Genomic DNA, 16,950 nt, shown 5'->3' on the forward strand with positions numbered 1-16,950 from the left:
AAAATTCTATTTTAATGCATAGTTGCATCCTTCACTAACATATGATGAAGGTCAAAGAGGTTTGAACCTTTGTTGTCTCCGTTTTTTCTAGAGAATAGCGATTTTATATGGTTAGTCAACCAATTTAGGGAGTATTATGAAGATTTACTAAATTAATTGACAAAAAATTTAAACGACGACCCCATGTACCATGAAATAGAGTTTAATATACTTAATAAAAATGCAGAATGTGTTTGAATTTTAAAACAACACTAAAGATCATATGCTTCAGTATATATGAGCATTTACCGAAAATTCAATATTTTCGTAGGGGTTAACCCTTAGATTTTGAAAAAAAATTTAGAAAATTAAAAATTATATTTTAATGCATAGTTGCATCCTTCACGAACATATGATGAAGGTCAAAGAGGTTTGGAACCTTTGTTGTCTCCGTTTTTCTAGAGAATAGTGATTTTATAGTGGTTAGTCAACCTAATTAGGGAGTATTATGAAATTTTACTAAATTAATTGACAAAAAATTTAAACGACGCCCATGTACCATGAAATAGAGTTTAATATACATTAATACAAATGCAGAATGTGTTTAGAAATTTTAAAACAACACTAAAGATCATATGCTTCAGTATATAAAGTATTTACCGAAAAATTCAATATTTTCGTAGGGTTAACCCATAGATTTTGAAAAAAATTTAGAAAATTAAAAATTATATTTTAATGCATAGTTGCATCCTTCACGAACATATGATGAAGGTCAAAGAGGTTTGGAACCTTTGTTGTCTCCGTTTTTCTAGAGAATAGTGATTTTATAGTGGTTAGTCAACCAATTTAGGGAGTATTATGAAGTTTTACTAAATTAATTGACAAAAAATTTAAAACGATGCCCATGTACCATAAAATAGAGTTTAATATACATTAATACAAATGCAAAATGTGTTTAGAAATTTTAAAACAACACTAAAGATCATATGCTTCAGTATATAAAGTATTTATCGAAAATTCAATATTTTCGTAGGGGTTAACCCATAGATTTTGAGAAAATTTTAAAAAATTAAAAATTATATTTTAATGCATAGTTGCATCCTTCACGAACATATGATGAAGGTCAAAGAGGTTTGGAACCTTTGTTGTCTCCGTTTTTCTAGAGAATAGCGATTTTATAGTGGTTAGTCAACCAATTTAGGGAGTATTATGAAGATTTACTAAATTAATTGACAAAAAAATTAAGCGACGCCCATGTACCATGAAATAGAATTTAATATACCTTAATAAAAATGCAGAATGTGTTTAGAAATTTAAAACAACACTAAAGATCATATGCTTCAGTATATAAAGTATTTACCGAAAAATTCAATATTTTCGTAGGGTTAACCCATAGATTTTGAGAAAAATTTAAAAAATGAAAATTCTATTTTAATGCATAGTTGCATCCTTCACGAACATATGATGAAGGTCAAAGAGGTTTGGAACCTTTGTTGTCTCCGTTTTTCTAGAGAATAGTGATTTTATAGTGGTTAGTCAACCAATTTAGGGAGTATTATGAAGTTTTACTAAATTAATTGACAAAAAAATTAAACGACGCCCATGTACCATGAAATAGAGTTTAATATACATTAATACGATTGCAAAATGTGTTTAGAAATTTTAAAACAACACTAAAGATCATATGCTTCAGTATATAAAGTATTTACCGAAAAATTCAATATTTTCGTAGGGTTAACCCATAGATTTTGAGAAAATTTTTAAAAATTAAAAATTATATTTTAATGCATAGTTGCATCCTTCACTAACATATGATGAAGGTCAAAGAGTTTGGAACCTTTGTTGTCTCCTTTTCTAGAGAATAGTGATTTTATAGTGGTTAGTCAACCAATTTAGGGAGTATTATGAAGTTTTACTAAATTAATTGACAAAAAAATTAAACGACGCCCATGTACCATGAAATAGAGTTTAATAAACATTAATACGAATGTAAAATGTGGTTAGAAATTTTAAAACAACACTAAAGATCATATGCATCAGTATATAAAGCATTAACCGAAAAATTCAATATTTTCGTAGGGGTTAACCCATAGATTTTGAGAAAAAATTAAAAAAATAAAAATTCTATTTTAATGCATAGTTGCATCCTTCACGAACATATGATGAAGGTCAAAGAGGTTTGGAACCTTTGTTGTCTCCGTTTTTCTAGAGAATAGCGATTTTATAGTGGTTAGTCAACCAATTTCGGGAGTATTATGAGGTTTTACTAAATTAATTGACAAAAAATTTAAACGACGCCCATGTACCATGAAATAGAGTTTAATATACATTATTACAAATGCAGAATGTGTTTAGTAATTTTAAAACAACACTAAAGATCATATGCTTCAGTATATGAGCATTTACCGAAAATTCAATATTTTCGTAGGGGTTAACCCATAGATTTTGAGAAAAAATTTAAAAAATGAAAATTCTATTTTAATGCATAGTTGCATCCTTCACTAACATATGATGAAGGTCAAAGAGGTTTGGAACCTTGTCTCCGTTTTTCTAGAGAATAGCGATTTTATAGTGGTTAGTCAACCAATTTAGGGAGTATTATGAAGTTTTACTAAATTAATTGACAAAAAAATTTAAACGACGCACATGTACCATGAATAGAGTTAAATATACATTAATACAAATGCAAAATATTTTTAGAAATTTTAAAACAACACTAAAGATCATATGCTTCAGTATATAAAGAATTTACCGGAAAATTCATTATTTTCGTAGGGTTAACCCATAGATTTTGAGAAAATTTTTAAAAATTGAAAATTCTATTTTAATGCATAGTTGCATCCTTCACGAACATATGATGAACGTCAAAAAGCTTTGGAACCTTTGTTGTCTCCGTTTTTCTAGATAATAGCGATTTTACAGTGGTTAGTCAACTAATTTAGGGAGTATTATGAAGTTTTACTAAATTAATTGACAAAAAATTTAAACGACGCCCATGTACCATGAAATAGAGTTTAATATACATTAATACAAATGCAGAATGTGTTTAGAAATTTTAAAACAACACTAAAGATCATATGCTTCAGTATATAGAGCATTTACCAAAAATTCAATATTTTCGTAGGGGTTAACCAATAGATTTTGAGAAAAAATTTAAAAAAATGAAAATTCTATTTTAATGCATAGTTGCATCCTTCACTAACATATGATGAAGGTCAAAGAGGTTTGGAACCTTTGTTGTCTCGTTTTTCTAGAGAATAGCGATTTTATAGTGGTTAGTCAACCAATTTAGGGAGTATTATGAAGTTTTACTAAATTAATTGACAAAAAATTTAAACGACGCCCATGTACCATGAAATAGAGTTTAATATACATTAATACAAATGCAGAATGTGTTTAGAAATTTTAAAACAACACTAAAGATCATATGCTTCAGTATATAGAGCATTTACCGAAAAATTCAATATTTTCGTAGGGGTTAACCCATAGATTTTGAGAAAAAATTTAAAAAAATGAAAATTCTATTTTAATGCATAGTTGCATCCTTCACTAACATATGATGAAGGTCAAAGAGGTTTGAAACCTTTGTTGTCTCCGTTTTTCTAGAGAATAGCGATTTTATAGTGGTTAGTCAACCAATTTAGGGAGTATTATGAAGTTTTACTAAATTAATTGACAAAAAATTTAAACGACGCCCATGTACCATGAAATAGAGTTTAATATACCTTAATAAAAATGCAGAATGTGTTTAGAAATTTTAAAACAACACTAAAGATCATATGCTTCAGTATATTGAGCATTTACCGAAAAATTCAATATTTTCGTAGGGGTTAACCCTTAGATTTTGAGAAAAATTTAAAGAATTAAAAATTCTATTTTAATGCATAGTTGCATCCTTCACTAACATATGATGAAGGTCAAAGAGGTTTGGAACCTTTGTTGTCTCCGTTTTTCTAGAGAATGGCAATTTTATAGTGGTTAGTCAACCAATTTAGGGAGTATTATGAAGTTTTACTAAATTAATTGACAAAAAAATTAAATGACGCCCATGTACCATGAAATAGAGTTTAATAAACATTAATACGAATGTAAAATGTGGTTAGAAATTTTAAAACAACACTAAAGATCATATGCATCAGTATATAAAGCATTTACCGAAAAATTCAATATTTTCGTAGGGTTAACCCATATATTTTGAGAAAAATTTAAAAAATTAAAAATTCTATTTTAATGCATAGTTGCATCCTTCACGAACATATGATGAAGGTCAAAGAGGTTTGGAACCTTTGTTGTCTCCGTTTTTCTAGAGAATAGTGATTTTATAGTGGTTAGTCAACCAATTTAGGGAGTATTATGAAGTTTTACTAAATTAATTGACAAAAAATTTAAAAGACGCCCATGTACCATGAAATAGAGTTTAATATACATTAATACAAATGCAGAATGTGTTTAGAAATTTTAAAACAACACTAAAGATCATATGCTTCAGTATATTGAGCATTTACCGAAAAATTCAATATTTTCGTAGGGGTTAACCCATAGATTTTGAGAAAAATTTAAAGAATTAAAAATTCTATTTTAATGCATAGTTGCATCCTTCACGAACATATGATGAAGGTCAAAGAGGTTTGGAACCTTTGTTGTCTCCGTTTTTCTAGAGAATAGTGATTTTATAGTGGTTAGTCAACCAATTTAAGGAGTATTATGAAGTTTTACTAAATTAATTGACAAAAAAATTAAACGACGCCCATGTACCATGAAATAGAGTTTAATATACATTAATACGAATGCAAAATGTGTTTAGAAATTTTAAAACAACACTAAAGATCATATGCTTCAGTATATAAAGTATTTACCGAAAAATTCAATATTTTCGTAGGGTTAACCCATAGATTTTGAGAAAATTTAGAAAATTAAAAATTATATTTTAATGCATAGTTGCATCCTTCACGAACATATGATGAAGGTCAAAGAGGTTTGGAACCTTTGTTGTCTCCGTTTTTCTAGAGAATAGTGATTTTATAGTGGTTAGTCAACCTATTTAGGGAGTATTATAAAGTTTTACTAAATTAATTGACAAAAAATTTAAACGACGCCCATGTACCATGAAATAGAGTTTAATATACATTAATACAAATGCAGAATGTGTTTAGAATTTTAAAACAACACTAAAGATCATATGCTTCAGTATATAGAGCATTTACCAAAAAATTCAATATTTTCGTAGGGGGTTAACCATAGATTTTGAGAAAAAATTAAAAAAATGAAAATTCTATTTTAATGCATAGCTGCATCCTTCACTAACATATGATGAAGGTCAAAGAGGTTTGGAACCTTTGTTGTCCTCTTTTTTCTAGAGAATAGTGATTTTATAGTGGTTAGTCAACCAATTTAGGGAGTATTATGAAGTTTTACTAAATTAATTGACAAAAAATTTAAACGACGCCCATGTACCATGAAATAAAGTTTAATATACATTAATACAAATGCAGAATGTGTTTAGAAATTTTAAAACAACACTAAAGATCATATGCTTCAGTATATAGAGTATTTACCGAAAAATTCAATATTTTCGTAGGGGTTAACCCATAGATTTTGATAAAAAATTTAAAAAAATGAAAATTCTATTTTAATGCATAGTTGCATCCTTTACTAACATATGATGAAGGTCAAAGAGGTTTGGAACCTTTGTTGTCTCCTTTTTTTCTAGAGAATAGTGATTTTATAGTGGTTAGTCAACCAATTTAGGGAGTATTATAAAGTTTTACTAAATTAATTGACAAAAAATTTAAACGACGCCCATGTACCATGAAATAAAGTTTAATTTACATTAATACAAATGCAGAATGTGTTTAGTAATTTTAAAACAACACTAAAGATCATATGCTTCAGTATATAGAGCATTTACCAAAAAATTCAATATTTTCGTAGGGGTTGTTAACCAATAGATTTTGAGAAAAAATTTAAAAAAATTAATATTCTATTTTAATGCATAGCTGCATCCTTCACTAACATATGATGAAGGTCAAAGAGGTTTGGAACCTTTGTTGTCCTCTTTTTTCTAGAGAATAGTGATTTTATAGTGGTTAGTCAACCAATTTAGGGAGTATTATGAAGTTTTACTAAATTAATTGACAAAAAATTTAAACGACGCCCATGTACCATGAAATAGAGTTTAATATACATTAATACAAATGCAGAATGTGTTTAGAAATTTTAAAACAACACTAAAGATCATATGCTTCAGTATATAGAGCATTTACCGAAAAATTCAATATTTTCGTAGGGGTTAATCCATAGATTTTGAAAAAAAAATTAAAAAAATGAAAATTCTATTTTAATGCATAGTTGCATCCTTTACTAACATATGATGAAGGTCAAAGAGGTTTGGAACCTTTGTTGTCTCCGTTTTTTCTAGAGAATAGTGATTTTATAGTGGTTAGTCAACCAATTTAGGGAGTATTATGAAGTTTTACTAAATTAATTGACAAAAATTTTAAACGACGCCCATGTACCATGAAATAAAGTTTAATATACATTAATACAGATGCAGAATGTGTTTAGAAATTTTAAAACAACACTAAAGATCATATGCTTCAGTATATAGAGTATTTACCGAAAAATTCAATATGTTCGTAGGGGTTAACCCATAGATTTTGATAAAAAAATTAAAAATATGAAAATTCTATTTTAATGCATAGTTGCATCCTTCACTAACATATGATGAAGGTCAAAGAGGTTTGGAACCTTTGTTGTCTCCGTTTTTTCTAGAGTATAGTGATTTTATAGTGGTTAGTCAACCAATTTAGGGAGTATTATGAAGTTTTACTAAATTAATTGACAAAAAATTAAACGACGCCCACGTACCATGAAATAAAGTTTATTATACATTAATACAAATTCAGAATGTGTTTAGAAATTTTAAAACAACACTAATGATCATATGCTTCAGTATATAGAGCATTTACCGAAAAATTCAATATTTTCGTAGGGGTTAATCCATAGATTTTGAGAATAAATTAAAAAAATGAAAATTCTATTTTTATGCATAGTTGCATCATTCACTAACATATGATGAAGGTCAAAGAGGTTTGGAACCTTTGTTGTCTCCGTTTTTCTAGAGAATAGCAATTTTATAGTGGTTAGTCAACCAATTTAGGGAGTATTATGAAGATTTACTAAACTAATTGACAAAAAATTTAAAAGACGCCCATGTACCATGAAATAGAGTTTAATATACATTAATACAAATTCAGAATGTTTTTAGAAATTTTAAAACAACACTAAAGATCATATGATTCAGTATATTGAGCATTTACCGAAAAAGTCAATATGTTCGTAGGGGTTAAATCCATAGATTTTGAAAAAAAATTTAAAAAACGAAAATTCTATTTTAATGCATAGTTGCATCCTTTACTAACATATGATGAATGTCAAAGAGGTTTGGAACCTTTGTTGTCTCCGTTTTTCTAGAGAATAGTGATTTTATAGTGGTTAGTCAACCAATTTAGGGAGTATTATGAAGTTATACTAAATTAATTGACAAAAAAATTTAAACGACGACCATGTACCATGAAATAGAGTTTAATATACATTAATACAAATGCAGAATGTGTTTAGAAATTTTAAAACAACACTAAAGATCATATGCTTCAGTATATTGAGCATTTACCGAAAAATTCAATATGTTCGTAGGGGTTAATCCATAGATTTTGAGAAAAAATTAAAAAAATAAAAATTCTATTTTAATGCATAGTTGCATCCTTCACTAACATATGATGAAGGTCAAAGAGGTTTGGAACCTTTGTTGTCTCCGTTTTTCTAGAGAATAGCAATTTTATAGTGGCGTTAGTCAACCAATTTAGGGAGTATTATGAAGATTTACTAAACTAATTGACAAAAAATTTAAAAGACGCCCATGTACCATGAAATAGAGTTTAATATACATTAATACAAATGCAGAATGTGTTTAGTAATTTTAAAACAACACTAAAGATCATATGCTTCAGTATATAGAGCATTTACCGAAAAATTCAATATTTTCGTAGGGGTTGTTAACCAATAGATTTTGAGAAAAAATTTAAAAAAATTAAAATTCTATTTTAATGCATAGCTGCATCCTTCACTAACATATGATGAAGGTCAAAGAGGTTTGGAACCTTCGTTGTCTCCGTTTTTCTAGAGAATAGCGATTTTATAGTGGTTAGTCAACCAATTTAGGGAGCATTATGAAGTTTTACTAAATGAATTGACAAAAAATTTAAACGACGCACATGTACCATGAAATAGAGTTTAATATACCTTAATAGAAATGCAGAATCTGTTTAGAAATTTTAAAACAACACTAAAGATCATATGCTTCAGTCTATAGAGCATTTACCGAAAAATTCAATATTTTCGTAGGGGTTAACCCATAGATTTTGAAAAAAATTCAAAAAAAATGAAATTTCTACTTTAATGCATAGTTGCATCCCTCACTAACATATGATGAAGGTCAAAGAGGTTTGGAACCTTTGTTGTCTTCATTTTTCTAGAGAATAGCGATTTTATAGTGGTTAGTTAACCAATTTAGGGAGTATTATGAAGTTTTACTAAATTAATTGACAAAAAATTTAAACGACGCACATGTACCATGAAATAGAGTTTAATATACATTAATAAAAATGCAGAATGTGTTTAGAAATTTTAAAACAACACTAATGATCATATGCTTCAGTATATAGAGCATTTACCGAAAAATTCAATATTTTCGTAGGAGACCTATAGATTTTGATAAAAAAATTTAAAAAAATGAAAATTCTATTTAATGCATAGTTGCATCCTTCACTAACATGTGATGAAGGTCAAAGAGGTTTGGAACCTTTGTTGTCTCCGTTTTTTTAGAGAATAGCGATTTTATAGTAGTTAGTCAACCAATTTAAGGAGTATTATGAAGTTTTACTAAATTAATTGACGCCCATGTACCATGAAATAGAGTTTAATATACATTAATACAAATGCAGAATGTGTTTAGTAATTTTAAAACAACACTAAAGATCATATGCTTCAGTATATAGAGCATTTACCGAAAAATTCAATATTTTCGTAGGGACCAATAGATTTTGAGAAAAATTCAAAAAAAATGAAAATTCTATTTTAATGCATAGTTGCATCCTTCACTAACATATGATGAAGGTCAAAGAGGTTTGGAACCTTTGTTGTCTCCTTTTTTTCTACAGAATAGTGATTTTATAGTGGTTAGTCAACCAATTTAGGGAGTATTATGAAGTTTTACTAAATTAATTGATAGAAAATTATAAAGATTCCCATATACCATGAAATAGAGCTTAAAATACATTAATACAAAAGTATAATGTGGTTAGAAATTTTAAAACAACACTATGGATTAAATGCTTTAGTATATAAAACATTTACCAAAAACACAATATTTTCGTAGAGGTTAACACATGGATTTTGAGAAAATTTCAAAAAATATGACAATATTGTTTTAATGCATAGTTGCATCCTGCACTAACATATGATGATGTTCAAAGAGGTATGGAGCCTTTGTTGTCTATATCTTTCAAGAGAATATCGATTTTAAAATGGTTTGTCCACAAATTTTGGGAGTTTATGAAGTTTTACTAAATTAATTAATAAAAACAGTTGAACGATGTTCATTCACTTTGAAAAAGTTTAGCACACATTAATACAAATTTATTATATGGTTAGAAATTTAAAAAAAAACACTAAATATTATAGGCTTCAATATATAAAGTATTTACCAAAAACTCAATATTTTCAAAGGGGGTTAACACATAGATTTTGAATAAATTTCAAAAATACGACAATATTGTTTTAATGCATAGTTGCATCATTCACTAATATATGATGATGCTCAAAGAGGTTTGGAGCCTTTGTTGTCTCCGTTTTTCAAGAAAATATTGATTTTACAGTGGTTATTCCATCGATTTAAGGAGTATTAAGAAGTTTTACTAAATTAATTGATAAACAAAATTATAAAGATTCCCATATACCATGAAATAGAGCTTAAAATACATTAATACAAAAGTAGAATGTGGTTAGAAATTTTAGAACAACACTATGGATTATAGGTTTCAGTATATAAAACATTTACCAAAAACACAATATTTTCGTAGAGGTTAACACATGAATTTTGAGAAAATTTCAAAAAATATGACAATATTGTTTTAATGCATACTTGCATCTTTCACTAACATATGATGATGTTCAAAGAGGTATGGAGCCTTTGTTGTCTCTATATTTCAAGAGAATGGCGATTTTAAAATGGTTAGTCCACTAATTTTGCAAGTTTATGAAGATTTACTAAATTAATTTATAAAAACAGTTGAACAACATTCATTGACCATGAAAAATAGTTTAGCACACATTAATACAAATGTATAATGTGGTTAGAAATATTAAAACAATACTAAATATTATAGGCTTCAATATATAAAGTATTTACCAAAAACTCAATATTTTCGAATGGGTTAACACACATTGATTTTTAAAAAAAATCAAAAAATACGAGAATATTGTTGTAATGCATAGTTATATCCTGCACTAATATATGATGATGCTCAAAGAGGTTTGGAGCCTTTGTTATCACCGTTTTTCAAGAAAATATTGATTTTATAGTGGTTATTCCATCGATTTAAGAAGTATTATGAAGTTTTACTAAATTAATTGATAAACAAATTATAATGATTCTCATATACCATGAAAAAAGCTTAAAATACATTACTACAAATGTAGAATGTGGTTGGAAATTTTAAAACAACACTAAAGATTAAAGGCTTCAGTATATAAAAAATTTACCAAAAACTCAATATTTTCGTAGAGGACACATGGATTTTGAGAAAATTTTAAAAAATATGAAAATATTGTTTTAATGCATAGTTGCATCTTTCACTAACATATGATGGTGTTCAAAGAGGTATGGAGCCTTTGTTCTCTCTATTTTTCAAGAGAATAGCGATTTTAAAATGGTTAGTCCACTAATTTTGCGAGTTTATGAAGTTTTATTAAATTAATTAATAAAACCAGTTGAACGATGTTCATTCGTCATGAAAAAGAGTTTAGCACACATTAATACAAATGTATAATATGGTTAGAAATTTTAAAATAGCACTAAATATTAAAGGCTTCAGTATATAACGTATTTACCAAAAACTCAATATTTTCTAAGGGGTTAACACATAGATTTTAAAAAATTTAAAAAATACGACAATATTGTTTTAATGCATTGTTGTATCCTACACTAATATATGATCATGTTCAAAGAAGTTTGGAGCCTTTGTTGTCTCCGTTTTTCAAGAAAATAGTGATCTTACAGTGATTATTCAATCGATTTAGGGAATATTATAAAGTTTTACTAAATTTATTGATAAACAAATTATAACGATTACCATTTACCATGAAAAAGAGCTTAAAATACATTATTACAAATGTATAATGTGGTTAGAATTTTTAAAACAACACTAAAGATTATAGGCTTCAGTATATAAAACATTTACCAAAAACTCAATATTTTCGTAGAGGTTAACACATAAAATTTGAGAAAATTTGAAAAAATATGACAATACTGTTTTAATGCATAGTTGCATCGTGCACTAACATATTATGATGTTCAAAGAGGTATGGAGCCTTTGTTGTCTTTATTTTTCAAGAGAATCGCGATTTTAAAATGGTTAGTCCACTAATTTTGGGAGTTTATGAAGTTTTACTAAATTAATTTATAAAAACAGTTGAATGATGTTCATTCACCATGAAAAAGAGTTTAGCACACATTAATACAAATGTATAATATGGTTAGAAATTTTAAAATAGCAGTAAATATTATAGGATTCAGTATATAAAATATTTACCAAAAACTCAATATTTTCATAGGGGGTTAACACATAGATTTTGAAAAAATTCAAAAAATACGACAATATTGTTTTAATGCATTGTTGCATCATGCACTAATATATGATCATGTTCAAAGAGGTTTGGAGCCTTGTTGTTTCCGTTTTTCAAAAAAAATAGTGATCTTATAGTGATTATTCCATCGATTTAGGAAATATTATGAAGTTTTACTAAATTAATTGATAAAAAAAATTATCACGATTCTCATATACCATGAAAAAGATCTTAAAATACATTACTACAAATGTAGAATGTGGTTAGAAATTATAAAACAAGACTAAAGATTATAGGCTTAAGTATATAAAAAATTTACCAAAAACTCAATATTTTCGTAGAGGTTAACACATGGATTTGAGAAAATTTCAAAAAATATGACAATATTTTTTTAATGCATAGTTGCATTCTGCACTAACATCTGATGATGTTCAAAGAGGTATGGAGCCTTTGTTGTCTCTATTTTTCAAGAGAATAGCGATTTTAAAATGGTTAGTTTCTAATTTTAGGAGTTTATGGAGTTTTACTAAATTAATTTATAAAAACAGTTGAACGATGTTCATTTACCATGAAAATGAGTTTAGCACACATTAATTACAAATGTATAATATGATTTGAAATTTTAAAATATGTTCATGAAACTCAAATGCTGTGGGCAGTATCATGTATGTCATGATAGGAACTCATCCTGATCTAGCTTATCCAGTGGGTATTATCAGTCGCTATATGAGCAATCCTATCAAAGAGCACTGGAATGGAGTTCAGTGGGTCATGAGATACATCAAAGGCACTCTGACCACAAAGCTTTTGTTCAAGAAAAGTTCTGAGTTCAAGATCACTGGTTACTGTGATGCTGATTTTGCTGCGGATCCTGATAGAAAAAGATCAATAACTGGTTTGGTGTTCACTCTTGGAGGAAATACCATAAGCTGGAAGTCAGGATTGCAGCAAGTTGTGGCGCCTTGTCCACAACAGAATCTGAGTATATGTCATTGACTGAAGCTGTGAAGGAAGCCGTATGGCGTAAATGTTTATTCAAGGAGTTTGGCTATGATCAGAAAAGTGTGGAGATTTTCTGTGATTCTCAAAGTGCAATAGCACTCTCCAAGAAAAATGTGCACCATAAACGGACAAAGCACATTGATGTCAAGTGTCACTACGGGAGATCATTGCAAGTGGTGACATTGATGTTGTGAAGATTTCAACAGAGAAGAACCCGGAGGATATTTTCACAAAGACTCTGGCAGTTAGCAAGTTTCAGATAGCCTTGAACTTGCTACATGTCAGACCTGAGTAGTAAAACTCAGGGGATCCGAGTCTTGGAATCCTGTAACTAGATTCAAAGGTGTTGTTTCTCTCTCTCTCAATGTGTGTGTGGAAGTATAGTTTTGTCATCAAGATTTCAGGTGGAGATTTGTGAAGATGAAAACTGTGATGACCAAGTTACTACAACAAAGATCAAAAGTGCTCAACGTTAACTTCAGCTCTAACTATGGGTGGTGTAAATCAAACTCAAGTTAGACATGCTTTTGGGACCACTTCTTGGGAAACGACTACACCGCCTCTTCATGATCGTACTGTTGTCCTTTGTGTCTCCAAGAGTTCAAAAGCACATTTGGAATGTTGTGGCAAGCGTGACTTGATGATGCAAGCAAGCGTTCAAGTTTGAAAGAAGCGTTTGTGTTAGGTCAAGCCTCAAGGTTCAAGACTTTTTATATAAATAGAAGGTCTTGTTGTATTGAGAGGATGTGAGAGAGAAACATAATACAGAGATAGTGAGAAGAGAGAAAACTTGTAAGGTCTAAGCTTTGTGTTGAGTTTTCTCTAGACTTAGGAATTGACAGAGTGAGTCTTAAGTGCTGGTGAAGGGCATTAAGGCGGGTCACTTGTAGCTTCTATTGTAAACACTATCTGAATCTAGTGGATTCCGAGTTAAAGACTCGGCCAGACGTAACTACCCTCATTAACGGGAGTGAACTGGTTAAAGTCTTGTGTGTGCTCCCTCTTTTACTCTCTTTATCTCCTCTACTTCTCTCACAACTTCATTATCCTCTGTTCTCAGTCCTCTGTTCTTGTGTTTGTTGAGTATTCTCCTAAAGGAAAGTCGACGCTTTGAGGGTAAAGAAACTTAACAGGTTTGTCTTTTTTCTCAAACATCAACTTTCATTTACCAATTCGTAAATTTCAACCTTATAAAGATCTTAACCCTCTGTATAATGTTGAAATCTAGTATAATTTAGAAACACTTAGAAGAAAGATCTTACCTACCCAATCATAAACGACATTGTATTTTCAACGAATGCAAGAACAAATTCATCCCACGACTCAGGATGAACCGCCTCTTAGACAATCTAATTAAACCACAAAAACAAGAGTACAAAGCTACTTCTAACCACTCAGTCAAACCTACCTTAAGAATTCTAATCATATCCCCTAACGGTTGTAACCAAAGAATCAGAATGGAGTTCTTGTTTGTGTGATCGACTGTGAATATGAAACAAAAATAACAAGTTTGGAAAATGTGAAACATGAATAACTTTTATATTCTCTCGTCCAAGGAAACTTGTTCGTTTCTAACGGGTTGGTTTGTCCAAGGAAATGCACTAACTTTCCGAGCTGTCATTAGGAATTTACGGACTAGCTTGTTGATTCTGTATAAAGCCAATTTAATTAACAAAAAATAAACACTGTCCACCTGAAACAAGTAAGAACCCTCACACAGCTTCTTCAATACACTAGTTGCAGTCTCCACTTAAACGCTATCCAAAGCATCACTCTGTAACTCTTCTTTGTTCCTTGGAGGAACCAACCTTTCAGTTGCAAGTCTCTCCTCTAGAGCCCTTGCTCCTCTTTCTCTGCAACCACAAGATTTTTTGAAACGTCAAAAGAAGGTGGAGTTTCTTTTTTGAGAATCAGAAACAGTTTTCTCAGGTTTTGGTTCGGTATAAACTAGGCAAAGTCTTTACATGTTGATACAAGTGATGACAAGGCAGTCCTATCTATTCTTAGATCATTCATTACCTTGATTTGCATCAACCAAAATCTAAGATCATGTTTCAACAAGGTCTAGCCAAAAGAGAAGCTGGGGATTTGCATCCAAACTACCATTGCAGTAGAGCAGGAAAGAGATAAAAACGTAAAACAAACGAATGTTACCTCCTCCTAGATGCTTCAGCAGAGTCAGAACCGGGTAATGGAGCACCGCTGGTAGTATAACCATGGTCCTCGCTGGTGGCATTTGATCGTCCACAAAGCATCCGGTGAAAGATTGAGGCTATAGGGTCAATTATCGGTCTGCATTTTATCAGGAAACACAAAAATTTACAAACAACTCGAAAGTATAGTTGCAAAAAGAAGAGGAATATTCGTTCACCTGAGAAGTTCAGGAAAGAAAGTAGAGAAGGCAAAGTCATCACTCGGATCACCTCTGAGCTTTGTCTCTGTTCTCCTCTGAAAGTATCTGAGGTATAACCAGCCCATATATGTACCGAATATCAAAGTGGGAAGGTACGCTGCTGAATTTAGTGTGAAGAAGCTTGAGGCTATTGACAAAACTAGCGTAATAGAGGGCAACCACTGCACCACATAAACCACAAGCAAGAATAGGATGTGAGCACTTGTTCGACTAGCCGCAGTTAAAGCAAAAAAGGGAATATTACCTTTGCTTTGATCTTTACGAGCAACACCTCCTGGTCAGGTATTATCTGCTTAATCCCGACAAGAAGGCCTGCCAAGACACCATGAAAACCTGCAAAGGGCATATATCTACACAAGAGATAACAGACAACAGGTTACATAACTACAGACAAGGTAGACATCCATTTATATTCAAGCGAGAGGATTGAAACAAATAAGCATAAACTTAACATGTAAAGGGTGTTAGAGAGTACTCACAGGTAGATTTCGAGCCTTGTAATGTAGTACAAAGCAATGGCTGTGACGAAAACACAGAGATACGTAAGGAAGTTCACCACAAAGATGAACTTAAGAAACTCCTTGGAACCCCACACAGGCTCCAGAAACTTCCCCATAAAGAGGAGAGAAACCGTGCTGATGACAACCTGCAACATTGCACAAACAGTCAACTCACGTATGCAAAACATTACAGATTCAAAAATGTGGATTGAAATAGAAACACATACTCCATGTACAGAGAGTTCAAAGTAGCCGCTAGTAATCAGGTTCCAGCCAAAAGGAATAGTCCTACAAATGAAGAAGGGTGTAAGGACATGATTAAACCCCGGTCTCTTAGCCGGGGTTCTTAACTTATGATTTGACTTTTTTTTTATTTTTTTTTAACACTTTTAATCTAAGAGACGGTTCTTATATCTCTAATTTAAAACTAAGAAAAGCTAAGAAACGTCTCTTAGCGCCTCCACTTGAGAGACTGTGGCTAATCATGGTCTAACAAACTCAGTAACTGCCCAAAAGTAATTCTGATTACATACATCAAATTGGGAAACCTAAGCAATATGATCTCTAACTGATTTAAACATAATAGGAACCCTAATTTCCTCCAAAATCACGCAAAATCAATCAGATGATCGATTCAGTGAAAAGGAGTACCTCGCCGGAATGAGAGCGAGGTAAGGGACGGTGGCGGGAACGAACTGAACCAGGAGGTGTCCCACCACAAGCACCAGAGCGAGTCCTTTGCAGAGCTTAGTGAAATTTGTGAACATACTCGTTATTCCCTGAATCCAACAATGTGAAAACAAAAGAGTTAGATTCGTAGATCAGATGAAAGCCAATCGATCGAATCTCGTTGATCTGATTATAGATATTTACGTACCGGAGAGCTCATTGTCGCCGGATGATCACCGAGAGTGTGACAAATCTGAGATCCTGACGATAGATCTCGTCGACGAGTCCGATTATTATCTGAGTAGTGAGTATATATAATAATTATACTATACGACGTCGTGTTATTAGATATATTATTATAAGTTTATAAGCAAAGCTAAAACCCACTGGGCTAAAACACGCGGTAATTACTTTCAACATCATATATGTGTGTGTGTATAAATCTATCTTGTAAACTTGTAATAAGAAATTTTGAAGTTATTA

General features: G+C 30.5%; 1 protein-coding gene and 2 long non-coding RNA genes across 3 annotated transcripts; 2 read left to right on the plus strand and 1 right to left on the minus strand.

The window, feature by feature from the left end:
- Positions 1 to 9,391: 9,391 nt before the first annotated feature.
- Positions 9,392 to 10,060, plus strand: LOC117134119. The gene is made up of 2 exons (XR_004458279.1): positions 9,392 to 9,514; positions 9,865 to 10,060. It is a non-coding gene; the product is annotated as an uncharacterized LOC117134119 (long non-coding RNA).
- A 1-nt stretch (position 10,061) lies between these two features.
- Positions 10,062 to 11,470, plus strand: LOC117134132. Its single transcript, XR_004458294.1, has 2 exons — positions 10,062 to 10,217; positions 10,571 to 11,470. It is a non-coding gene; the product is annotated as an uncharacterized LOC117134132 (long non-coding RNA).
- A 2,931-nt stretch (positions 11,471 to 14,401) lies between these two features.
- LOC103848942 (rhomboid-like protein 19) lies at positions 14,402 to 16,812 on the minus strand. Its single transcript, XM_009125776.2, has 8 exons — positions 16,676 to 16,812; positions 16,450 to 16,577; positions 16,026 to 16,086; positions 15,778 to 15,944; positions 15,543 to 15,648; positions 15,257 to 15,459; positions 15,040 to 15,177; positions 14,402 to 14,738 (listed from the first exon to the last, which is right to left on the minus strand). The coding sequence occupies exons 1-8, from the start codon at positions 16,685 to 16,687 to the stop codon at positions 14,636 to 14,638; spliced, it is 918 nt and encodes a 305-aa protein (XP_009124024.1). The 5' UTR covers positions 16,688 to 16,812; the 3' UTR covers positions 14,402 to 14,635.
- Between the last annotated feature and the right edge of the window lie 138 nt (positions 16,813 to 16,950).

The sequence above is a fragment of the Brassica rapa genome, chromosome A01 (assembly GCF_000309985.2).
Source record: "Brassica rapa cultivar Chiifu-401-42 chromosome A01, CAAS_Brap_v3.01, whole genome shotgun sequence".
Taxonomy (NCBI): domain Eukaryota; kingdom Viridiplantae; phylum Streptophyta; class Magnoliopsida; order Brassicales; family Brassicaceae; genus Brassica; species Brassica rapa.